The 26581-nt window shown below is 42.2% G+C and overlaps 1 protein-coding gene across 5 annotated transcripts in view; it reads left to right on the forward strand.

The window, feature by feature from the left end:
- The window catches only part of kif21b (kinesin family member 21B), a 61319-nt gene extending 34738 nt beyond the window's left edge, over positions 1 to 26581 (forward strand). Inside the window, exons 17-35 of one of the 5 annotated variants that reach the window (XM_086198899.1) lie at positions 546 to 862; positions 950 to 1133; positions 1295 to 1498; positions 1737 to 1838; positions 3236 to 3401; positions 3487 to 3547; positions 3663 to 3711; positions 4357 to 4601; positions 5215 to 5283; positions 5378 to 5488; positions 8512 to 8550; positions 11528 to 11664; positions 13318 to 13498; positions 13723 to 13887; positions 14641 to 14758; positions 14921 to 15091; positions 19215 to 19414; positions 20380 to 20500; positions 22144 to 26581. In XM_086198899.1, the coding sequence (XP_086055025.1) occupies positions 546 to 862; positions 950 to 1133; positions 1295 to 1498; positions 1737 to 1838; positions 3236 to 3401; positions 3487 to 3547; positions 3663 to 3711; positions 4357 to 4601; positions 5215 to 5283; positions 5378 to 5488; positions 8512 to 8550; positions 11528 to 11664; positions 13318 to 13498; positions 13723 to 13887; positions 14641 to 14758; positions 14921 to 15091; positions 19215 to 19414; positions 20380 to 20479 (2619 nt within the window). In that variant the 3' untranslated portion in view covers positions 20480 to 20500; positions 22144 to 26581. The remainder of the gene's footprint in view (positions 1 to 545; positions 863 to 949; positions 1134 to 1294; positions 1499 to 1736; positions 1839 to 3235; positions 3402 to 3486; positions 3548 to 3662; positions 3712 to 4356; positions 4602 to 5214; positions 5284 to 5377; positions 5489 to 8511; positions 8551 to 11527; positions 11665 to 13317; positions 13499 to 13722; positions 13888 to 14640; positions 14759 to 14920; positions 15092 to 19214; positions 19415 to 20379; positions 20501 to 22143) is intronic. The other 4 variants (XM_086198901.1, XM_086198900.1, XM_086198902.1 and 1 more) reach the window with 4 other exon arrangements.

The following is a 26581-nucleotide window of genomic DNA, read 5'->3' on the forward strand; positions in this document are numbered from 1 at the left end:
TGGACGGGGTCACCAGTCCATTGCAGGGCTATCAGGAGCAATTAGGGATTCAGTATCTTGCTCAAGGATACTTGGACATGGTCACCGGGGGGGGTAGCAAATGAAAAGAAATAAAATCACTTTAAAGTTGATGAGAAAAAAATAACTTCATTGATTCTTGAAAACAAGCAAAATTACCACAGAATTTCCCTTGGGGATGAATATAGTAGTCTGATTCTGATAAAGCAAAGATGTACTTAATTACTAAAGAATAATCGAAAGATCAGGAAAAAAAACTTGGAAAATTATAACTTATTGTTTGTTTTGTTATATATGTTTAGATTTTTGTCTTTTTCTTTTTTAAATGCTTGTCAAAGAGATTTGAACATCACCAAAATATTTCTACAGTGTAAAGGTCCGTCCCTGGCAAGGAACAAAACTGACATTATTTGTGGTGTGTAGCATATACGGAGAGACAACTTGGGGGTTCAGAACAATAAAAAAAGTTTGTAATACGAAACTTTGATTAACTTGCATTAACAATCACCATTTTGAATCAACATCAGTATCAGATCCGAGCGCTGGAATCTCAGAAGCGTCAGCAAGAATTGGTGCTACGCAGGAAGACCCAGGAGGTGACAGCCCTGCGGAGGCTGGCTAAGCCCATGTCAGACCGGGTGGCCGGACGCGTCGCCCGTTGGAATCAGACGCCCTCGGTTACGGACTCAGGAGCAGAGTTATCAGTCAGCACTACGGCCAGCAGCTCTGAACCTGAGACGGCGAGGACTGTCAGTGGATTAGTGCGACAGTGGAACAACAAGAACAACGTGTACGGATACCTTGGTGAGAGCGAGGGGAGCATGGATGGAACACGCGTCATTGGGTAAGACAGGTCCCTGTCCTCAATACATGTGTTCTAGTCTGTATATATGTCTGATGACACAGTGTGTCTCTCTTTGTCTCCTATCAGCAGTCGGAAGAAGTTGCAGCGTAAGCCAGCAGGCCTGGGTAGCGCTGCTGCAGCTAGCAGGGCTAGCAGTTTCTCCAAGTCCGCCCGCCTGAAGTGGCAAACCCTTGAGCGTCGCATCATGGACATTGTCATGCAGAGAATGACCATCGCAAATGTGGAGGCAGACATGGATCGACTTATCAAGGTAGGAGTGGCTCAATCTAGATTAAATTTGCTGTATGTTTTTGTTAGCAGGATGACACAGGGTTGTAAACTTGGAACCCAGAGTTTTAAGAAAATCAGGACATAATCACATGGTACAATTAGCCAAACCCACTGTGTATTTGTATCTATGTTGTGAGTTAGAAGCGAGAAGAGCTGACAGTCCAACAGGAGGCACTCTCACATAAGAGGGAGGTTCTAATGGCGGATGGCGAGGGACCAGAAGCCGAGGACCGCCTACTCCAGGAAATCAATGAAGAGGTCGAGGTTTTGAACGCTAATATAGACTACATAAACGACAGCCTGTCAGACTGCCAGGCTACCATTGTACAGATAGAGGAGACAAAGGTACACACACACACACACACACATATACCTATACATTAGGATCATCATAAAGTTAATATTAACAATCATGCATTGTTCTTATTTACACACCAACCTGTCTGGTTTTTTGAGAGGTCATTGTTTTGACCTATGAGGTCAAGGGTCACTGAGGCCAGCTGAAAGCTCAGCTTTCTCACACACACACACACGCGCACACACACACACACACAATAGTGCCTTACTTTGTTGTTTCCTGCAGGATGAGTTGGACTCAGTGGATACCTCTGTTGTGATCAGCTCATGTTCCCTGGCAGAAGCACGCCACCTGCTGGACCACTTCCTGAAAGCCTCCATTGACAAGGTTGGTAGGAGCCAATATAATGAATACTAGCATGATGACTTTATATTGAATGAAGTAGGTCCTCACACTTCTTTTCCCTCTCCATGTACCAGCTAGGAAGGTGAGCTCTTTTCAGATGTTTTTCATTTTGCCAAAATGGAAATAAATCAGTACATAAAATATGTCTTTAATTTTTCTCATTATGAAGTTTTTCTGCTGCAGTAAATTAAATAAAATTGAATGTATATTTCTGACAAAAACACTTAGTGATGTGGCAATGTCTTGAATGAATACTCAGTACCACAGCAAATAATTTGTTTTCACATACTGCAAATAGTTCGGAGTAATGGGAGACGAATTAGGAACCTGAGTGAATAGTGAGCAACAGGATGACAATGTCCTCACTGAATGGTCTGAAGAGAAAAGGATATATTATCACATTCACAGTCTCTAGATCTCAGTCTAGTTGAGCATCTGTGAGAGAACTGCGGCTGACATGAGGCTCTACATCATCATCATCGTCACCACCACCTAATGAGGGATTATCTTTTGGGAGAAGGGTGTTCATCCCTCCTGTAGAATTACCTCAAGATGCACTGAAGCTGTTGTGGCTTCCTGTGGCAGATATAATGAGTATTTTAAAACCTTGGCATAAATAGTTGATAGCGACAACAATGATTGGAAACAGACCCGTATTGAGAGGAGGCAGAACATTTGTCTGCCTCTTAGTCAGAAGTGCAAGCGTCTGGCAACATTTATGGAAGTGATCCCTTCATAGAGACACTGGTGGATTCCACCGGATCAACACATTCACTTCAGCTTATATCATGAGAACCAGTCGGTCTGCTGAAGAGCTCTGCACAGTACTTTGCTGCTGGATTTCTTCTCCTATGTGTTGAGTGGCAGTTATTCCATTCAAAACACTCCCTGCTGACATGGTGGTCTGTGAGCAGTGGGGGATCTCATTTTATTCTGAAACACACAAAAAATATTTTTTTATCGTTCAGATAGCGCCTTTTCTCTCACTCTTGACACTGTTCCCTCCCCGTAATAAGCCACTCCCACAAGATGACACTTGTATTACATTAGATGTTAGCTTCTTTTCCATGGTGTTCTCTGAAAGATAGTAATTAGAGCCAGACAGGCAAACTAAACTGAGAATTTGCCATGTGATTTCAACAACAGTGGTTTGAATTACTTATTAGAATCTGAGACAGAAAGCAGGTCCAGTTTATAAAACATTCAGTTTATACTTTATGATTTTTCCATCCTATTGGTCTATAAATACAATGACTGACTGTGTGTAGATCAGTCCTCCCTTCAGTTCCAGCTTAGCACTACAGCCCCATTGAGATGGTGGAACATGTTCAGTACAGATAAAGAACGATGGTTCATTATCTTGGTGTGTGTGTGTGTAGAGTTTACAGGTGGCTCAGAAGGAAGCTCAGATCAGGCTGCTGGAGGGTCAGTTGAGGCAGACAGATGTGATGGGTTCATCCCACAATCACATGATCCTGGACGCCCTACGGGAAAAGGCTGAATACATCCCTGAGCTGCAGGCTCTCATCCACAATGTACAGCAGGGTGAGTGACGCTGAACAAAAAGTTAACGTTAGCATCCAGATACACAATGGCAGCGCTGATGGCGTCTTTGTGTATTTGCTTTCAGAGAATGGTTACGCCAGCACAGACGAGGAGCCGTCTGAGTTCAGTCAAGCTTCTGACAGCAGGTGAGTCCACACAACTGTCGTTACGCGCATTATTAAAAAACTCACTCTGCAGTAACTGCCTTCGTTCTCTCAAACACTGGAAAACAACTGACTCCCTCATTCTCTCTTCCTCCAGCGTGTCTCAAATGAAAGAATCCAACAGCCAAGATGATTTCAAAGTTAAGGTACAGCCGCTTTTACTGAAATATTTTCATCATTTACATGCTACAGATGCCGCAGATCAACCTGTTCATTAACAAGAGATACCAGCTTTCAATCCAGATGTGTCTGCTGTCCAGTTCCTCTCAATCCAGATGTCATGTCACTGGCATTTTTCTTGTTTGAATAGTTTATGTGAAGTGCATGTAAGTTTTGTGCATGTTAGAGTATCCAAGTGATCACACTGTTGTGAATTACTGCACTGTATGTTTTTGCTGCAGTGTTTGGACACTAATTTTAATTTTTAGTATTCTTCTTTCAACCACAAGGTGGCAGTATAATCAAACTCTTCACATTCTCCCCCTTCCACGAAGCTTCTTTTGATATTTTATGGAACAACTTTTGACTTGACAGCAATTCAGTTTATCCTCCAATTAATTTTATATCATCTAGCCTTTGTTGTGTTTGTCTTTGTGTTAACTGAAACACAATTGTTGCTTTCCCGCTCTGATTGTACAATTTTCACATATTCTTGGCTGTGGGGTGTTTTTTTGGTTGTGCTTACATTCTGTATCATTTTCAAAATGTTCTTCATATTCCAGCCTTCCTTTGTTCTGAGCTCACTATTTTTCAAGGCTCCTTTGTGACACAAAAGTTTTTTCCTCCTCCAGATGGAGCCTCGTCTGTCGGCTCAGATGAAGGCGGTGTCGGCAGAGTATCTGGGTCCCATCCTGGACCCCTCATCAGCCAGCAAGCAGCAGCACATCACCAAATCTCTGGCCTCGCTGACGGACATCCAGGAGGACGGATTGAGGCTGGCGACGGGGAGTCTCGGGCTCAGCCTCTCCCTACGAGAGCCCTACCACAGGGACCGTGCGTCTCGTACCATCAGCCTACCTATCAGAGGACACACCTTGTAAGTCATGAAGAGAAGACACATGACTGAGCTGAAGCACATTGCTTAACTGTGAAAGAGAAGGAGGGAGTAACAGGTGTCAGATCCAGCTTCAAATTTAATGCCATTGTTGGTCATTATTCTGCTTTTGTTTTCTTGAACAAGATGAGAACTGCAACTATATAGTTCGAGCTGACTAATAGATCCGAGACAATATTGACAGAGAAAACACTGTGAAAAACAAGCAAAATATAGATGTCAAATGATTGGATAATCATTAGGAAACACCTTGTGAAATGTCAAAAATAATGGCGCCCTGACACAAAGTACTTATTTTCATCTGCACATTTCTGAGCTGCTGGAAAACCTCCCTGGGGCATGACATTTTTTAGATTATAGACAACTTCAGAGAGAGAAATGATTCAGTGAAACATGCATTTGTCCTTGGGGATTGAAGACTGAATGTTTGCAGATTTAGAAACTCAGCTGCTCTGCTCTGCTAGAATCATGGCTAATTGCATGAAACCCTTGTTGGCTTTAGGATTACACCCGCACATGTGCATCCTCATGTAATTAACAACTTTGCACTCCCCTTTAGTTTGCTTTTGTGTGTGTGTGTGTGTGTGTGCGTCAGTCCCAGGCAGTCGCGAGGTTATGACACCTCCCCCATAACAAGAAGGAAATCTTATGACCGTTCATACAGGTACATGTAGGCAGATTAATCACATTGTTCGGCTGTGTTACACGATCTAATCTCAGCTGTTTCACTCACCTTGTTGTCTTTCCTCCTTAACCAGGCCTACTGAAGGCTATACCCCCCCCTCCTCCCCTCCTCTGAGGACCAGGAATGACCGCAACGTCTTCTCAAGGCTCACCAGCAGCCAAACCCAAGGTTCTGCTCTGGACAAGTGAGTACATTAAGCTCCCACACAGAGACGGATGCACACTCACACACCAGGTTTGACCTTTTGTTCTCACATCGGATCAATTCAGTCCCTCTTTGAACCATTCTTTTCTTTCTTTTCTTCGGCGGCCGGTATTGGCCCTATCGAAAGGCTGAAGGTTGGGTCTTTTGAGAGGAAAGTGCTTTTGTCTGTGGTGTAGGTGAGGGCTTCTCTATTTATCTTTAGATGAATCCCACTATTGGACAAAAAGACGTTTCAAATGACATAAATGTAGTGCCTGAGGGAGCACATAGTGTGTCAAATAGGATCAAGTGGCTTTTGAAGATTATTTTTCATTCAAATCGACGATGTGTTCAGGATCAACTTGTAATTATGGTGTTTTTCCAGTTCAGGAAGCATATAGCTCATTAGCTTTAACATCAGTGCGTCTTATCTGACGCATTTACCCATTAAGATTAAAGAAGGTTAGAAATATCTTCCATTATGTTGGTTTGTATCTGATGGAGACACAATGCAGGTGCGTTGTTGTGCAGGTTGGACGATCTGTGTCTGCTATGCTCACAATCACTTCCAGCTTCCTGCCTCTCCAAATGTCAACAGATAATTTTGAGCGTCTCTTGTTGTTGTTTTGTCGTTTGCATTTGTTTTGTAATCTTTACTAATGTGTCATATTTCTCAGCTTTATTGACCCTTAATTGTTAGCGTGGATGTGAAATGAGTCAGGGTTGTTTGTATGAATGTGATGCGTGTGTGTGTGTGTGTGTGTGTGCGCGCGTGCGCGCGCAGCAGAGCCTGTGGATCCTCATTATCTGAAGCAGGGGTTGGTAAATGAGTTGGCTCTTGTAATCTTTCCATGCAGCTGTTGTCACTGGTAGGTCGCCATTTTGAATTGACAATGTGGGGGGATATTTATGTTAAGGGTTTCATGTGGGGAGGGGAGGGGGTCCCACAGGAGATGCTGTCCTGTAGAGCATGATGCAAGAGGAAACGGTGTGAGGTTTTTTATCTTTTTTCTTTTCTTCTTTAGTTGTGGGGGAGTGCGTGTTTTTCCAATTTAAAAGGAGTAATTGCAAACACGCCAAAGTGATTTGCACTCTTGGTCAAAGTGGAGTGTTTTATTTTCAGGTGAGATTAGTCATTTTCAATTATTTTTTGTTTGGTTTCATTGCACTAACTTTGACCTGTCTCCGTCAGGTCTCACAAACATAAATTTGCAGCTAAATGTTGCTGATTTATTCATCATTACTCCTTGTGCGTGGATGAATCATCTCTGTGTAAATTCTAAGATGTCTGCTATGCAAAGAAAGAATGACGATTGTGATGTTTTCAAGTATTTCTGAAGTTAACAAAAACTATTCACAATATAAGCCTTTTTAATATTATAATCTGCTGGCTGATTTATTTGCTTACATTGGTAGACTTTGTGTCGGGCACTTTAACACAGATTGAATGACATGAGAGAATAAGGGGGATTAAATTTAAACACAGTATTCTGTCATTCACAGGACAAAGAGGCTTCAAATCCTTGTTTAATCTTCACATTACATTTCTATCCTTCAAAACCAATGAATGTTAAATAGATTTTATGTTGTAAGACTGAAGCAAAAGTGGGTATGCTAATAGCCACCGCAGCCAGCAGTAAACACCAAGAAAGTAAGCAATTTCGATCAACTTTTAACACTGCTGCTCCCCCCAGACATATCTAGAGCCATTTTGTTTTATTATTTCATGCTTCGAGTGTAAAGCACGGGATATCATGGTGGCAAACCTCAGGCTATAAAATATTTACAATATAATAACACTTTTATTGCACTGTTACACATATCCCAGCCTCTCCCTCTGAGCTGTTTTGGAGGTATGGGTGCGGTCTGGATTTTTTTCCGCAACAACTCTGAGCGGCTCAGCAGGCTGTGAGTTTGATTGATGACTTGATCCACCCATAAGCTGGATTTTCCCCCTGTGCTTGGTATCCCTTATGCCTTTTGTGTACTAGTTATGGCTGGAAATGGGAGCTTTAGGGGGGGGTCACTGACAGAGTGGTAGTTATAAACATGGAACAAGTGTCAAATGCTGTTCTTGGAGCTGTGTTTATGACCCGCCCTGACATCGGCATCTCCTCCTTCTCTTTTTCTTCTGTTTCTTTCTAAAAATGACCATTTTCTGCTTTGTTCAAAAGGGAAAAAATACATTCATGGAATCATCATTTACCTATGAGCAAATGATAGAATCGTAAAGATTGGCTCTACTATCATTCTTCATATGATCCAAGCTACAGCCATTAGCCAGATAGCTTAGCACAGGAAACAGGTAGCCTGGTGCTGTCTGTTAAGGTAAGAGACTGAATGAAGTCTATCGAAAGCTAAATAAGTATTTCAACACCTTGTTTGTTTAATTTGGACCAAGCTTTAGTGTGAAAATGGTGTATTGTGGTTTGCGTTCCATACATAACCAACCATCTATTTGTCTAATGATTTGTCATGCTCGTTAGCTACAGTAGCGCTGGTTGGTGTGGGTGGACTTATAAAAAAAATCTTTGGACAGGCTAGCTGTTTCCGACCTTTTTAAGCTAAATGTGGTTTTATGTTTGGCAGACAGGTTTGAACATTATGTCTAAATTTCTATGCAATTTTTGCAAGAAAGGAAACAAAATACAGAGCGATTTCTATAAAAGCCTTAAGCTAACACTGCAACTGAGCAGCCCACTAAACCAGCCTGTGCTTAGCGTGGGTGGGCATTCTTAACCAAGATAAAACATCTGCTCATTCAAAAATAGAGCATTTTCAGTGGTTATTTTGGAGCCGGAGCTCATTTTATTGCATCCCGATGACCACTGAACAAGCTTTTATTGTTGACTGAGCTTTCCTGCCAGTTTGTGCACTGCTTTCTAAAACCCTTCTTCCAGTCACTCCTCCTGTAACCCTTAGCCAGTAACCCTTTGCCAGTAACCCTTCTGTCTTTCCTTAGTGTGGTTAACCCTTTCCTCTCCCTGACCCTCAACCCACTTCCCGCTCCTCTTCTGCCTCCAGGTCGGATGACAGCGACTCCTCGCTCTCCGAGGTGCTCAGGTAGACGAACTGTGTCTTTCACTCTCTCTCACTGTTTTGCCATTTGCCTGTAAACTCACCTGATGTCATCTCATCTCCACTGGTAGTCAGTGCCTGGCCTCTCCTCCTCCTCTGTTCTCCCTCCGTGGGTGGGCTTGTTGTGGTGCATGTTTTAACCACATGCGGCTCCCTCCACCCGCCAGCCTCTCCACTTGTGTGTTGTTGTTTTCTCTGTGGTGCCGCTCATATTCAAGACCTGAATGAACCTCAGACCCTTTATGGAGGCAGCAAAAAAAAAAAAAAAAGAAGTCCAGATTGAAAACAAAAATATTTAAAGTAACAAGCCAATGTTTTGTTGTGCCTTATTTGCCATCCTCCGGGCTGACTATTAGTTAGCTTTGCACAATGATTGGCTGTGGATGGGCAGGTTGGCATCCATCCGCCTTCCCAAACCTGGAGTTCTTTCTCTGTGTATTCTGGTTCAAATAGAAAGGGTTTAGGATCTCACTTTGTCCAAAAGCGGACAGTCCTGCGCTTTTCTCAGATAAGCAGTTCCAACTATATGAACATAAAATGAAAATATCTTGTGATTTTATTTGTTAATTTAGATTAAAATGTTTTGCACAGCCTTGCCAGTGTCTATGCTTCCATCGCAGGATCCACCATAGGCTGCTCTGTCATGACTGTCGCAACTGTTAGACAGTGTCACACAAGTGCAAAAATGACTTCCATTATCAGAATATTAATCCATTTGATCTGATAATATTTGGTAAATCAAGAAGAGCTGCATAATTATTTATCAACATTGAAATTAGCTGAAGGTTAACTGGAAATAGCTGACTTGACCAAGTCCCTGGCGCTCTCTTGGCCGTGCTTGCGAAGTGTACATCCTTGTACACAAACTCAATACACTGAGATGAGGAGAGATTCACCTGGCAGCAATGAGCTTAATGAGCATTGTGTGAACTCATTTGGTGAGGGCTTGCACTACAGCTTTAAACACAATACCACACGATAATTAATTGGTGAGCTTTAGAGGCTCTGTTTGGAGGATTATTCCCACCTTTCCACAGACTCAAGCTTCTCTTATCTTTTGGCAAGAAAGCTAGTACATGTATTTCTCGAACTCAACAACACATACAAACAGATGATGCTCACAGAGGTCCTTCTGTCTGTTTTTCTGTGCACTGCAGAGAACACACACTGATCTGCCTCCATGTGTTCATTAGGCTGCTGGTCTCTTGGTGCTCAGCTTCATAACATCCATTAGCAGCTCTTACATAGTGCATAACACAGCACGCTATGATATCTTTCATACTGATAGAATGGGAACAGTTTCTACCATGTGGACCAGCGCACTGCTGTAAGAAACAGAGTGCTGCATCGAGCAATATTGTAGAATGTACAATATATAGAGATCAAAAACAAGAATGCTTTCCTGGCTAGCTAAATACATGTTTGGGCAGGCTAGAAGAAATTGTATAAAATAATGGTCTTTTTATTTCTCGTAAAGACATTTTGACAATGGAGCTCAACAGCTACTGTAACTCAGATGACAGCCTTCAGGGTGTTGAGGTTCATTCACACATAAAACCGCAACTGCAAAATATTTATCTCCAAGTTTTAATGATCATCCTTCCCCTCTCGTCTCCATGTCCTCACTAATCCCATTAACAAGTGTTCTCTTCTCAATGGAATTCAAGAGGGTGGGACAGATTTTATGTGTGCCATCACGGTCAGATTTAGCAGCTCTGCAGAAGCAGATAAGATGACTATGTTGTCGACTTGTTACATCTCTCACTTACCCTCAAACAGTTTTGCCGTGGGCCTTGAAAGGGCTATTAGCAGTAGAGATTCTGAACTGAGTGTCAGTTCCCACCTGACTGGAGGAGAGTGGATGTTGCATGAGTTGATGACGTCATCTCAAGCTGTTGTGCCGTGGGTTAATTTTGAGTTGCAAGCTGCTGTTGAGTCCAGGCTTTGTCAACTATTGTTTTGAGCTTATTCTGTGCAAGACTGCTCTCTTTTGTATTTCGTTGAAACTTGGCAGACTCGCTTGCAGTCTTTTTCCCTGGCTGATGATTTGCAGTTGTTTTGTTTTATTTGGAATTTTTATGCACTGTAAAAATGACACACTGTGTGTGTATGTTTTTGTGTGTGTGTGTGTGTGTGTGTGTGTGTGTGTGAGCGAGTGCGTGTTTGTGTGTGTGCTTTGATGCTGGGACACCAGCACACAGGAAAGGAATGAGTTGGCATTCCTGACATGTTTCAGGCACACCCATCTGTATTTTGCTCACTCTGTGCAGAAACAAATCTGTCATGAGATTTGTGTGTAATCTCACGTTCTCTCTCCCACCTCACTGCTTTGCTCTTTACCTCACTTCCACCTCCACCTCACTGTCTCACACACACACACACACACACACACACCAACCACTACTTGTGTTATTAGGAAGCCCACCAGGGACCAATTTTCCCACATTCCTCCCTCGTATTCGCACCCTCTCCCTGCTCTGTCTCAGTCTGCTGACTGCTCTCCAGGCACTCTGGGACTCTGGCCTGTCAGCAGGACATAGATTTAGTTGGAGGTGGGTGGGGGTGTTCCAGCTCGAGAGATTGAGTGCATATAATATCAAGGAAGCTGAGTGTGTGTGTTGGTGTGTGTGAACGAGTTGAATAGGCAAACAGCTCTTACTGTTGTAGTCCCTTAATTGGGCTTGTTAACAACAAAAGCAGGGGGTGGGGGTGGATGGAGCAGGAGGGCTTAGAAACCCAACATAAAATGGTGTGCGTTTTTATTTTTTTGTGTGTGTGTAATTGCAAATTTTCACAATTGTAGAGAGATGGATCATCTATTTTATATAGCAGGATGTGGACTGTCTCTGCATTTTGTGTCTGCATGTGTGTAATTGTGCTTTTATGTGTAGAAAAAACATGTTAAAAAACATCATCCTCTCTTATGTATGCTGAGGAGAGTAATAGCATTTATGCATTCCAGGGGTGTCATCAATCCCATCGGGGGTGTGAAGGGGGGTCGGACAGCACCCCTGCAGTGTATGTCTGTAGCTGAGGGCCACTCCAAGCCAGTCCTGTGTGTGGACGCTACAGATGAGCTGCTGTTTACTGGCTCTAAAGGTACACACACCTACAGTTACACTATTAAATGATTCAGTTGAGCATTGAACAGAAAGGTTCAAACAGGCCGCCCAGCTCTCTCCAAAAGTATCAAAGGCGGAAATCTTCTAGACTCATGCTAGTTGTCAGTTTGTGCACGAGTGAGATATAATATGTTAATAACTTCACATCAGAGGGGCTGGTTGACTGTCTGACCTCCAGCTCTCAGCGAGCAATTGAATTTCTCTGCTAGACTGTGAATAGCCCCATCTCTGAAATGTTAAACTTTTCTTATGATACTACAATTATGTTTTTCTACATTTCCCGAATGAGCTTACAGTACTGAACATGCTGGATTCCCTGTTGTAATGCCAACTTGGTGACTTTCTTGCAAAAGCTGGCGATTTTCCAAATCCTCATAGCTACTTTTATTGTGAAAAGCGACTAGCGACAAATCTCGTCACTTTTTCCAGTTCCACAGGTGGTCGGTCTCACTCACAGCCCCTGCTGCAATCAGAGACCCGCACTGCTCCATGTCCAGGTTGCAAATAAATCACGTGTACGCAAACCCGCTATGTTCCCGCTGTGGCTTACATAATAAAATATCTTGCTTTTCTGTGACACAAATGTAACAGGCGGCACGGTGGTGCAGTGGTTAGCACTGTCGCCTCACAGCAAGAAGGTTCCAGGTTTGAGTCCCGGCTCCATCACAGGATCTTTCTGTGTGGAGTCTGTATGTTCTCCCTGTTCCTGTGTGGGTTCTCTCTGGTACTCCAGCTTCCTCCCACAGTCCAAAGACATCAAGAGAGGACGAGGCTGATTGATACTCTAAATTGACTGTAGGTGTGACTGTGAGTGTGAATGGTTGTCTGTCTCTATGTGTTGGTCCTTTGATGGACTGGTGACCTGTCCAGGGTGAACCCTGCCTCTCACCTGTAGCCGCTGGGATAGGATCCAGCCCCTCTGCGACCCTTATCAGGAATTAGCGGAAGACAATGGATGGATGGATGGATGGACACTTGGACACACATGGATGGAATCACAGGATGTGACTCACAGCTCAGCTCAGTCACTTACTACTCACTTTGTCTACTTTGTTTGTGCCTCTGCTCCAACAGTGTCAACTACATCCAGATGGCCAAATATGCAAATTAGGTGATGGCGTCATTTATCGACTTTTAGGACAGCCAAAAGCGACTTCCCTTACTGAAGAGTTGGCAACACGGTTTCCTTGCTTCCCATCTTTATCCTAAGCTAGACTGCTCAACTTTTAAACAAATCTCTATGAATTAGGTGGGATCTGTGTATCAAATACAATAAATCAGCTGACCCATTTAAAGCAATGTGATATATGTGAGTGCAAGTCCTGGGTTCTTTTAAAGCTCAGAGCAGGCCTTTCCCTATGGATATGCTCAGATCCAGGTGTTGTCGTTCCAATTTACTTAATTTCTTTGGATTTCCTTTAAATCAGAGAGACCATCTATCCTCCACAGTCCACTGTCTAAGAGCCTTTACGTCTTTTAATGTTAAACATGAATGTTACAGACCGAACGAGAATGTTTCCTGTCAAAACACACAGAGGTGTTTCTAGATGAGAGACTGTCTGCAAACCTTGTCCTTGAGCTGGTTTGATCAGAACAGGGTATATGAACTAATCTTCTTGTCCTCCTCCAGATCGTACCTGTAAGATGTGGAACCTGGTAACGGGTCAAGAGATTGTCACCCTGAAAGGCCACCCCAACAATGTGGTGTCAGTCAAATACTGTCCTTCCTCTTCGCTGTTCTTCTCGGTCTCCACCTCCTACATCAAAGTCTGGGATATCCGTGACGCTGCCAAATGTGTCCGCACGCTAACGTAAGTTCCCACCTGACAGATGGACTTAAAAATGCACATCTGTCAAAGGATTATGAAGAAAATTGACAGTATGAATATGGTGTTGTGCTGTTTGTTCAGGGATGCGTTTTGAGTTAAAGTAAAAAAGGAAAAAATTGAATGAAGAAATATTTCACTTTATACTTGCCTCTCTCAGTTTGCTCTTCTCTTATTTTTCTCCCCTCGGTGTCTTCTCTCCGTCACAGTTCATCGGGGCAGGTGGTTTCAGGCGATGCTTGTGCAGGCACCACCACCCGCACCATAACCTTTGCACAGGGCGAGTATCAGATCAACCAGATAGCCCTCAACCCATCAGGATCTGTGTTGTACGCTGCTGCTGGAAACACTGTTCGCATCTGGGACCTCAACAGGTACACTTGTCCAGATATTGATAGATATCTTTCCATTTGTTGACCAGTATGCTTAACTAGTTCATGACTCTTTCATGCATTTATTACCCTCCAAAATGGATGTGATTGGTTCATGGAGTTTGACGTCTTGGCCCAGAGAGCGATCTGTGACAACTTATTTCCAGATCATGAGCAAAGGGTATATCAAAAAAAATGGACTTTTATAGAGAAGTTGGATATTTGGAAATTTATGTGATGGTTTCAGTTGTGGATTAGAACAACTTTCACACATTAGATGTTTTAATTTCTTGTAAACTGAAATTTTTATGTACTGTAAATATTCGCTAGTCAGATCAGATGTTAATCAGAATTAACAAGCTAGCTGATCAACATCTGACAGACATATAGTACTTATATACTTAGTATAGAGTACTGGTGTTGAGAAGCGTACTCAACATCTTATTTTTTGCAAGGTGCCCTTGTCTCACATACCGTTCGAGCACCGCCTTCTGTGAGTTTATATGGTTCCACAGGGATGTTTTATGCCGAGGAGCTCCGGTCCATTTTATGATGTATAAGACTCCCCAGGAATTAAAAACAACAAATATATTGAACATTTCTTCAGCTGATGCTTCACTTTTAAAATAGAGAACTATGTCATTCAGCAAAACAGGTTCATGGAAGATCTGATTCATAGTAATGAATTTCACTGATATTGGCTTCCTCGTGTGTGTGTGTGTGTGTGTGTGTGTGTGTGTGTGTGTGTTTGCAAAGGATGCAAGCAATGGGGAAGCTGACTGGCCACATTGGCTCCGTCATGTGTCTGACAGTGGGTCAGTCTCTGCTGGGCAAAGACCAAGTAATCACTGGCTCCAAAGACCATTACGTCAAGGTATCCATCGTGGACACACACAAATGCCACACACACACACACACACACACACACACACACACACACACACACACACATACACGACCATATCCTTGCGTCAAAGTTGAGACATTACTCCCCACACAATAAGATGGTATTGAGTGCTTTGTGTTCTCTTGACAGGTGTTTGATGTGGCAGAAGGAACGCTGGGTAATGTAGGCCCAGCTCATAACTTTGAACCTCCGCATTATGATGGCATCGAGTGTTTGGCAGTGAATGGAGACGTGCTGTTCAGTGGGTCAAGAGACAACGGAATCAAAAAATGGGATCTGGAGCAACAGGAGCTCACTCAGGTATGTGTGTTACAGAAGTGTCTGAACGTGTTCTCCTTCTCCAGGCTGAGAACATACCACCTCTCACATTTGGAGTCAAGTTTCCTGGTGTAGCTCTACAACGCAAGCTGTGAGGTCAGCGGGGTTGAGTTGAGCAGGAAGCAGAATATTTGGGTATTTTAATGAATGCAAAGTGATAATATCAAAGTTTGCTCATCACAGTTTGGGATAGGAACCAGCTGGTAGAAACATGCACAGTCCCTTTTCCCTGATTCATGAAGCTCTTGACCGTCATCATCTTCAGTACCTGTCTTACCATGTGCTTTATGTTGTGCAGATAACCAACTAGTGAAACATGCATGTGCTTGTCACGTAAAGATGATTCCTGTCAGTGATGACAGCTCCACTGTTTATATTTTAGTGATGTTGGCTTTTTAAGTGAACGATGCAACCAGCCTTTATTGTCATTAAGATATACATGGATAAACATGGTGTCTTGATAAATAGTCACTATTTCATGTGACGATAGTAAAGTGCTGGGAAGATATAGCAACATGAATGAGTGATAATGAATGATAGTCTGTCAGTGTGTGTGTGTGGGTATATGTGTAATATGTATATGTGTAATATGTATATGTGTGACAGAAATTGTCCCTAAAGAGCGGAGTTTTGCCAAATGAACCAGCGTGGGATCTTTTGCTAATTAATATGTTGCCAAAAAAATCAGTGAGTAACATTTTGATGGTTAAATTTGAAGCAGAGTAACTTGTCACAGGAAGTGTTAAACATTCAACAATATCAGCTTGTTTTTGTGTTTTTCTCATTGATGTCTGATTCTGCCGACTGGAACACACAACACTAAGAATGTTGAGGGCCTCTCACTGGCTGGCCTGCTGTCTAACTAGCTAGAAGAACTGATAGTGGCTGGAAGTGATTAGCTTACTGGGTCTAAGGGTGGATGACATCGATACAGACGTTGTAATGGTCTTCAAGAGTGTGTCCATACTGGGAAAAGGTTGGTGGACAGCTTCCCATCAACGCAGCGCTCCCTTTATGTGGAGTGTCTGTCTGTGGAGAACATCAGCAGACAGTTGACATGTGAAATGAGGCAGGGAAGCACTGTGACAACATCAGCCTCCACGTTTCACAGGTACCACAGAGCAAAGCCATGGAGTGTGTGTACGTGTGTGTGTGTGTGTGTGTATGTGTGTGCGTGTATTTCTATGCGCAGATTTCCTTTTAGTGTGTCTCTTGTGTCTCTGCCTGCATATGTTAATAATGCATAATGTTGAACCTCGTGGGTGGATGTTGGTGGATGCTTTTTCATTTGCATCCACATTAATATTCAGATTCAAGTTCTACTTTCTTCATTCTTTTTTAACTTGTGTAAACAGACAAAATAAGACAGTAGGACATTCTTTTTTCTGTTTAAATGCTGAATAAAACCAGTCAGTCGGTTTGTTGCATGTGACCTCAACCTCATTTGTGAGGCTACATTCCATTTTACAGCCTCAGACTCAGTGGTCTCGCTAATTATGTAACAGGATCAAACTTCTGCTTGGGGTGTAATAAAATATATTACAGTCTGCTCAGCTTCCACCAGGACTGTTGCAGCGAGCTACTTTGTTTGGACTCCTGTGTTAAAACATGTCCGATGTGTGCTTCTTAGGAACGGTGTGGAGCAATTTGTTTTTAATTATGTGCTCTGTAGTCTAGCCATTCCCACATGATTCTTAAACTTTTTCAATCTTGTGTATGTTATCCTCCAGTCAGACGGAGTTACTGGTTTGCCTACGTGCTTATGTAACCTTTGCTCTCAGTGGGCCCGGGACAGACCTGGTAGGAACGTCTGTCCTGGGTGATCTGATCAGAATAGAACAACTCCCAAGGACAGATGTGAATGTACTCAGGACACATTGAGATCTGATGATGGGGACCATATTTTGTGTGATAGCAGTGTCTTACTTGATGATTTTTAATTAAGAGTTCACTCCTCTGAGAAGAGGCGTTGAGATCATATTGTGTTCATTGCAGAAATGATTCTCCATCCTGAGACAGTGGAGAGGAACTGGCCCACTACTGGGTTCCAAAACTCCAGTAAGCTTAATAAATCAGTCTGCTGGCGAAAATAGTAATCACAATCACACGTGATCTCACGTTGCATTTGGCAGCAAGTGGTATCCTAACGTGGTGGGTGAGGATTTTGATTTTAAGTGTAAAAATTATCGGTTGCATAACTGTAGCACATTTCCCCCTGTGGTTTCATGCCGCAAATGTTTTTTTCATCACCAATATTTCACAGCACAAATCAAAAGTTGGGCTCTTGTGCATATCAGCTTACCAATTGGTACATAGCCTAAGAACAAACAGGAAGTAAAGAATTTTGATTAATTTAAATAAATGCCAAGATTCAATGCAGTGATGGCGATAGACAAACAATCAGAAACTACAGAAACGTTCCTGCTTGGTGGCGGTAACAACTGTAGACCAAAACTTAACCCTGATAAAAGTATACAAAATAAACACATATTCATAAAATAATGAACTATGGTAATAAAATAAAGAACACCTCTGGAACTATGAACCTAATAAAAAAAAAAAACACCTCACTGTACTGATGAAAGTACTTCATTTGAATCCCAGTTTGTTGAAATAAACTGAAATAATTCAAGAGTTGTAAACGTATTAAGGAAGAGACCAAATTGAACATTTTCTATCTCAGTCAACGGAGATTCCAAAAAAAACAAAACAGATGTGCCAAAAAAAAAAAAATTGATTTGTTTGATTTACTGCATACCTTGTGAAATTATTTGGGCTGAATGATTAGTGACGTTTCATCACAGACGCCGTTCACTTTGTTCTCTCACCAAAAAAGTGACCTCTTATGTCTGGTAAGATGCAAATCCTCAGGTGTTTGTTTGTTTTTTTTGCCAGTGTGCTGCAGTTTGTTCCTCTGAACAAGACAGAAAGAAAAAGGTTTGATAATGTAGGGAGAAGACAGTTCCTTCAAACCTCAAAGGTTATCATCTAGAAATGCACGCTTCTGCTGCTGCTTTGAGCCTCGTGTGATTATCTTAACAAACATGAGGCAGGTAATTTTCTTGCTTCTGATCAAATTAATGGTACTTGAAACCACACAAGCTAAGAATAACTTCGAGACGTGTTGCCTAGCAACTATGTTGCGTGTTTTCCATTGAAGAAATATTCTGCTTCAATGAAGGTAATCTATATCCAAGAATGAAACACTGGCTATTTTAAGAAACTATATGACTCACATCCGTAACAGGCTCAAACTATTAGGTTGGTAGTCCTGGAGAAATTTAGGATTGCAGTCATTTTTAGAGTCAGAAGTTCATGTTCCACATATTCTAAAATCTCTCTCTCTCAGTATTCGGCCAAAATAAATGATTGAAATGGCAAAGTTTGATTTGGAATGTCTCTTCAGTCTGTGTTCATGTTGTTTCATGGGATTCTGGGGGGTATGTGAGGTCAGGGGCAGTCTGGCAAGCTCCCTTAAATGTATTTTTATAGAGCTTCAGACAAATAGAGCTGCACTGTTGCACTATAAGAACCTAGATGAGCTGCCGTCCGCCTGCTGATCATCAAATGGTGGATCTTTGAGACATGTTAAGCAGATCTTTCACCCTGGGCGTTTCTGGGAAGGGGATGTAATAGGTTACTTGTAGTGTAATCATACAAAATTATTAGAAATTATGAAATTGATGTGAAAAATGGTTCACTATGGGCATCAGTAAAGATAGTTAGGTGCCGGCGGCCTTCTGCTGTCTCCAGGAACTACATCTGACAGGCTGCTAGTTTAGTCAAGTGTCGCTGTGATTTATTTGCAATTAATTGATCAAAATAATCCTGAAGTGAATACATCATGATGTTGATTTTTAAAAACTATGAGTGCATGTTTTATCTCATCTTTCCACGGGATGATAATCAAACAACTTTCAAAATGCTTTTTTAAAAAAAATGGAATTCTGATTTGATCTGCTACTCTACAAGCAGACCAAATGCATCACGTAATACAGATGCAGCCTCACTTGGCTGACATCATAGCGGATTTTGACTTGAGGCCACCGATGCCTCAAGAATGAAGGACGTTTCAGTCCCACTGATTCTGTTTTTCACTCCACAGCAAATCCCCAACGCCCATAAGGACTGGGTGTGTGCTCTGGCCTACGTCCCGGGTCGGCCCATGCTGCTGAGCGCCTGTCGGGGTGGCATGTTGAAGGTGTGGAATGTAGACAACTTCACTCCCATAGGAGAGGTCAGAGGTCACGACAGTCCCATTAATGCTATATGTACCAACTCGAGGCAGATTTTCACTGCATCCAGGTAAGACACGCTACTGCACCAACCATGAATTAAACCAGTTTCCTTGTATTAAATGAAAGAGAACATAAAAGATTTCTCTGGTGTTCTATTGTATGAATGAAGGGACTATGTTGTCCAGAGTGCTATACATCTACATAAAATTCACACAAAATTGCTTTTATGAAAGCTCAAGCAGATTAGATCGGCAATATCTTACTATTTTATTGTGAAAAATGAAAAGGGCAAACTAGGTGACACGTTGCTTCATTACCATAAACACAGGCACCGTGCGTTTTGTACATTAATTCCACATATTCCTTCTGCTGCTGTGAATACGCATCGGAGCAACGAAAGTGCATTAAATCCACAGCGGAAAATAGTTCTCAGCAGTTGTTTTTGTATGAGCGACAGAGCCAAGTTGTACTTCAACCTTTAAAGTATAATAAAAGAATGTTAGATGCATTCTTAAATTGTGTAATATTCTATAGACGAGCTGGAGGATGAAGGGGAACCTGAAAATTCAGACTGACACAACGTTGCCTTTTGTGTGATTCACTGACAAGAAGGAAAATGCAGAATAATGTCATCAGAAAGGTGGTGTGATGCTGTTTGGAGTCTGAAAATGGAACATAATGTCAAACTGCTGCAGAGAGAAAATGTCAACATATAGGGTGTCAAATATGTTACACTTTTGTAAGTGAAATACTGAAATATGAATCGCACATGAACGCACATGTGTGTGTGGAGAAGGTTGTAACACCCTGTTTTCCTCCCTTTCTGCATCTTTACTGAGCTCACAGCTGCATCAGATGGAGATAAAGCCTGTTTCTACTCTTCCACTTCTAGTCTTCCCTCTCCTCTCTCTTCACCAATCAATCATCTCTTTCTGGTTGGTTGCTGGGCAATATGTTCTCTCGTTTGGTTTCTCAAAATCTTCCTCCCAACTCCTCCTCCTCCTCCTCCCCACCTCCCCTTGTTGACCCCAGTGACTGCAGGGTGAAGTTATGGAGCTATGTGCCTGGCTTGACCCCGTGTCTTCCTCGACGGGTCCTGGCCATCAAGGGCCGAGCCACCAGCCTCCCATGACTGCCACCTTCCCTTCCTCTGGTATTCTCTTCACTGATTTCCACCTTCTTCTCCTACTTTTGTTTGCTTCCACTCTGTTTTAACCCTTTTTTTCAGTTTTTGCTGTTCTTTATTTCATTCTTTTCTAGTTTTATCTTTGTTTTTATTCTATCATTTGGCATGCTTCTCCCTTTGTCTAACTCTGACTTTTATTTTTGGAATTTGTAGCACAGTTACTGATTCATTGGCTCATAGTCGTGTTCGGAATAACTTTTACTTCTTTCTGCAAGGATCAGATTGGTTTAGTTTTGTGTAAAGATCCCAGAAATGGTGTCCCAACAGGTAACCTGGCTCTGTTGCTAATGCTTGCTCATTAACATCTTGTCTGCTCAACAACTACAGTGTGAATAAGTGCCACGTACAGGTACAAAGCATTCCTGACATTCCTGAGTGTCTAATGGTCGCTGTGCAAATGAATGGATCCAGGAAGTAGTCTTGATCTCATAAAGTCATATTCCCTCCCTGCATGACTTCAAGATGACTACAAGACTTCAGAAAATGGCAGCTACACGTCATAAGCCTGACGCTTATGGAGACCGACCGCTAACAACAGCAAAACTATCCAAAACATATCATTCTCAAACATTCACAGGCATACGAGTAGACATGCTTGTAGAGAACGACAAGCGTTCTACTTTGTTTTTTATCTTGAATCAAAGAGTTGGCAGATGATTGAGCATACAGCTGTAGAAAGAAGACATGGATTATACCGGAGGGACGATGTGTTTGAGAGTTCGCTGTTGTTAGTGGTCACCCTTCGTCCACTTCAAGATGTAATGACTCGACAAATGTAGCAGAAAGGGAACGTTTAGCCTGAATGAAAAGAGCCTTTTTACCCCTCTTCACCAAGTGGTTCACCTGCTCAGCAGCAGTTACCCAACACCCAATACGAGGGCTGCTTACGTTGGCGTGTACCAACCAATTTCAGGTGCTAACAACATTACATCAAACTTCAACTTTTATGAGCATGTATACAGGATGTCTATGGGCTAATAGACATTACTTAGCTAGCTAGCAGAATGGGTACATCGGCTGTTCGCCGCCTCGAACCCTGTTTTCGTTTCTGGACAGAAGAAATCATTGCGTACTCCTGAACGGAGAAAAACAAACCTGATAAGCTGCTCACTCATTTTAATGGCTTCCCAGTCTTGGATTGTTATGTGTTGCATAAAATCATACGAACACAGAAACACTTGCAACCAGAAATGAGACAATATGCTGAAGCATGAAGGGGACACACCCTCCTTGGACTAAGTAAAAAAGTTTCACTACAAAAAAGATGGATCGAATCCATTCTTCCTTACTTTGTTCTTAATAAGAACACATGTATTGATCAACCTGTGTGATATTTTGTCTGGAATTCCTTCTTGATATGCAGGAGACTGACTGAATCAGAATTTCCTAAGAGGAAAAGGGTCTTTTATGAAGTGTGTGTGTGTGTGTGTATGGTGTGTGTGGCGTGTGTAGGTAAATTCAGTCTCTTTATGTTGTGTCTGATGCACAATGGGCCGTTTTGAAAGCAAAGACTGATTGATGTGGTATTATTGTCTCCATTTCTTGTGTTTGCTTCGCTTTTCTTTGCTCATCATCTCTCTCTCGCTCTCTCTCTCTCTCTGTCTTTGTAGTGACAAGACAGTGAAGATCTGGCTGTCAAAGGCGTGGAGGAAGAGGTGACGACCAAAGTGACTTTGGTTGGTCATCTCGGTTGCGCTGGTGTCTGACCTCACTTCCAGCTCTGAAATTTTTTTCCCCAAGGCAATCTGTGTTGTTTTTTTTTTTTTTGTCACTGACAAAGATGAACTGGAATTTCTATTCAAAGGCAAAAAGCTCCATTTACCTTTCAGATTTTTTTTTTTTTTTAATGCCATTTGAAAGTGCCATTTAGACGCGATGCTACTTGGACAAGGTAAAAGACATCTCCAAGTAGGTGCACCTGGCAGAGCCATTTCTCTCATGACAAGACTATGTAGTTTTACAAGAATGAGAAAAAGTGACCTTCTGTTCTTTCACAGAGTATTTTCATGTGAAAAACAGAGTACTTGTGGAACAGTGGGAGATTCATCTGAGTCATATGTTTGTGGTTGTTCTGGCCTTGGATGACCACGGGATGCTCCGGCTCACTGGAATATTACACAGCAAACTTACACGTGAACGTTCCGTCTTTTTGCTCTTATCTGCTGTCTTTGGGTTCAAGTTTCTCCCAGTATATCACTGAAACTTTATCGTGTTCAACAAGTGGTGTCTGTGTTTTTAAAGGACTATTGTTAATTTATTATTTTCCCTACCTCAGCTGTTCTGGACTTCGGCGTAACGTGGGAGGGAGCACTTTTACGGGTCTCCTTGTACATACATCTGTATGGCTCCTCATCTCTGAGTGGATGTGTCCTCTGTGGCTCTCTGCCTATTAGACTGTCTTGCTGCTGACCTTGCAAAGGCAAAAAGCACTTGTCCAGTAGCAAGGTAGTACTGGCCCTTGAGGGGTTCCTTAGTGAAGTCCTAACTACAGCAAAAACAAGAAACACCCCTGCAGACACACTCTGTGACATGCAAATGGAAAGAGGAGCCCTCCCACGTCCCCCTGTCTGCTTCTCTGATCTTTAAGGTTAGCAACTGTGTCAGCCTGACCAGCCTTACTGGAACCTTCTACTCCTTTCCAGCTACTGAATTTCTGTGTGAAGCCAATTTAATTAGTGGCCTCGCAGCTCTAGCGGCTGCTTCGCAGGCAAGATACTTGGATGAAAGTAGGTCATAACTGAGAGGGATTTTTTTTTTTTTTATTAAAATCCCAATTTTCTTCCACCCACTATTTGCTGCTACATTTAAAGACAGGAAGAAACTTCCTTTAGCCTTGCACTGATGTACAAATCTGTTTATGTGGCAGATCATGTGTGGGCGGCGCACGCACACGCACACACACACACACACACACACACACACACACACACACACACACACGTGCATGAAGTGCTGAAGCAAACAAACCTAAGACTTCAGTGGATGCTCTGGTTACCCATCTTGCCTGATAGGTCTTGGCATCCCTCAGTGGGTTTATTTAGAGTCTTTTTAGGGAAATAAATTCAGCCAACCACACACACACACACACACACACACACACACACACACACACAAAGACCAGAATTCCGTTCAGTTGTGTTTTGTTTGACGAGTCTAAATTATCACATCACACCTTTTTACTCTGTATATTGAAAAGCTTCTCGTCGTTCTCGTGTCTCACCACTGGATCAGCACCCAGTGGTGTGTGTGTCTCGTCGTGCGTCCTCGCGGGTACCTGGGTTTCATAGTTTGTTCAGCTCTGAATGAATCAGTCCTCCACGCTGAAGTTTTAATCCTTGAGAAACATAAATAATCAAAGGACCTAAAGCTCATGTTCAACGATGTTGGCTCGATTTCTGCTAAATCTCTTCTCTCGACGCTACCACGACTCCAAAAGCGCCGCTCTCCTGTTGGTTATCTGGGGGAGTGAATGAGAACATGTGGACGGAGGTGATTTATTGAAGTGTTCTTGCTTTCAATATGTTGCTATGCTATTTAGAAACTCAGGTAAAAGGCGAAGAATCATTTAAAATCATTTCATTACTTGATCATGTTCATTTAGGAAGCTCTTTAAATTGACCAAATACCTTCTGTTAGAAAAAGTCTGTGTTTTATCTATGAAATATCCATGTTTTTATTTGACATTTAATGTATTCTTTCTGTGGTTTTCTGTATATTAAGTACACATCTTAATGACATCTTCCTAATCTGGCCAAAGTCTTACAAATCTGAGAAGATGTGCACTGAATTTAAATAGTTTGTTTTTGAAATTATGTATAAAACATGGTATTTTTTACAGCATTTTGCATCTTAATAGGGAGTGGACGGTACAAAATGTGGGAATCCACCTCCATAACATAATACGTGCTTTGATTGGAGGTCAAAGTCTCACTCCGTTGGGCCCTTTACTGTATATTTATCTGTGCCAATTAGCCAAACTGACCCTGGTTCAACTCAGCACTGTTGTGTGTTTCACGTGATAACGTGCCTATTTTTTCTTTTCCTTTTTATTAACGTCTTCATACTTACTTGGAAAGAAGAACGTTTCGGCTTGAGGTGCCCTGCGCTTGTACATTTGCTGAAAGCTGCATGCTGTTAGTGGTACTGATCATTAAACGCAACAGAGCGAGAGACAGAGATTCCTTCCTCAGCCACAAAACTTCATCAAAACCTTCTGAAAGATTCGTCCGCTTGTTGAAATTTAAAAAGAAAAAAAACCTTGAATTTGAATTTACTATAAAATGTTTTACAAAAATGTGCTTTGCAAAAGATGCTTGGCTGCTATTGCCAAGCAGAATGTCTAATCTGGCCGATCAGCCCTGACCAAAGTTGCCCCCCTCCCTTCCATTTCTGAGGCCTCTGCTGTCCCACTGCTTTTTACTTGATGACGTGTAAATAGATGTGTGGTATCTTTTAACAATGACAATTATGATGCTAATAATACCGAGGTTGAAGTGGCCTCAGCATAATCTCTGCAAGTTAGGATTTAAATGCACTTTGGATAATGAACACTGCTGTGAATACTCCAGAAATGTATTAATGCCAAGTTTTAGACTTAGTTGAAAGTAAGTACCAAACAAAAAAACAAAAAAAACAACCCAAAAAACAAAGACACTGAAATTGTACTGATAAGAATGCTTATCTTATAGACCTGCAGTAGGTTTAGAAATCAGTTATATCAATGTTTGTGCTGACATAGTATGTAAGATAACGATGAAGACAAGAAAGGCTTCACGTTTCCGCCTTTGCAGTCCGTGTAAATGTTGGAGACAGAGGAGCGTTCAGGTGTCTGTAGGTGAGAAAAGAGTCCGTCCTTATTGTCCTGGCTGTCCACTGCAAAGATGTAATCAGACACACAGGGCGACACAAGCTAAATTCAGTCTTTATTTGAGAACAATCACTTGGGGAAACATCCCACCTGATGGAATGTTCCTCAGCGGGGGGATGGTACCACCCTAAATGTAGCATTTAGCCTCTCTGCTATCGCAACTGGTGGTGCTGTTTTGTAGCCAATCATCAAAAGATCAATTGTAGTTTATGTTCCCACTGCAGGATACTAAAATACTGACTGAGGTGCCACCAGTTGTTGGTTTAAGTAATGATAGATGTACATAGACGACCCAGAGAGCCAACCTGCCGGCACACAATGAAACGGCAAAAACAGACTTTCAATTCAGTAGTGGAGGATTTAGCTGTTAGATATTTCTCCGCAGGACAGTTTCAAAAAGTCAGTCTACCACTTAAATGGACCGTGTGATTACCAGCGCTACCACCCAGCCCAGCCCTGCCAGGCCCCCCCCCCCACACACACACACAAACAAACACACACACACACACACACACACACACACACACACACACACACACACACACACACACACACACACACACACCATCTTACAACTACCAGGAAGCGCAGCCTTACATTCAGTGACTGAGCCTCAGCCTTGTGCCTCATCCAGCAGGCCTTACTGCCTTATAGAAGCAGAATGTTTATGTAGGAACGTGCTAAAGATTCACTCCATATCCTCTAACCTTTAACAGAAATACCCCCAGGATTTTGGATTGTCCTACATATGTAGAAATTCTGTTTTAAGTCTCGAGGTTTTCTCGGCTCGATTTATCTGTACGGATGAGAAGACTTTTATCTGCATCTCAGGCTGCTGAGGGGATTGATCACATGGAGATACAATCATGGGGGCTGGTGGCGTCCGGCTCCGCTGCTGCTCGCGGCGCTGAATCACACATCAATACGGAAACACAATATGTTTCTGTGGATTATTATGTACTCGTGGGGCATAAATGCAGGGTCAAAGGTCAATGGTGCCATTTATTGCACAGACTACTCATTCTTAAATGAGTGTAAATTTGTGTACAGTTTTTTTTTTTATATATATATATGACAATGTGCATGCAACCAAGCCATGTATAATATTTCCGGACTGTAAATAATGTAAGTATTTATTTAATGAAGGATCAAATGTTCCCTCAAGAAAATAAATGAGTTAA

The sequence above is a fragment of the Aulostomus chinensis genome, chromosome 3, assembly GCF_037954235.1.
Source record: "Aulostomus chinensis isolate RoL2024-O1b breed Wild chromosome 3, RoL_Achi_v1.0, whole genome shotgun sequence".
Classification (NCBI taxonomy): domain Eukaryota; kingdom Metazoa; phylum Chordata; class Actinopteri; order Syngnathiformes; family Aulostomidae; genus Aulostomus; species Aulostomus chinensis.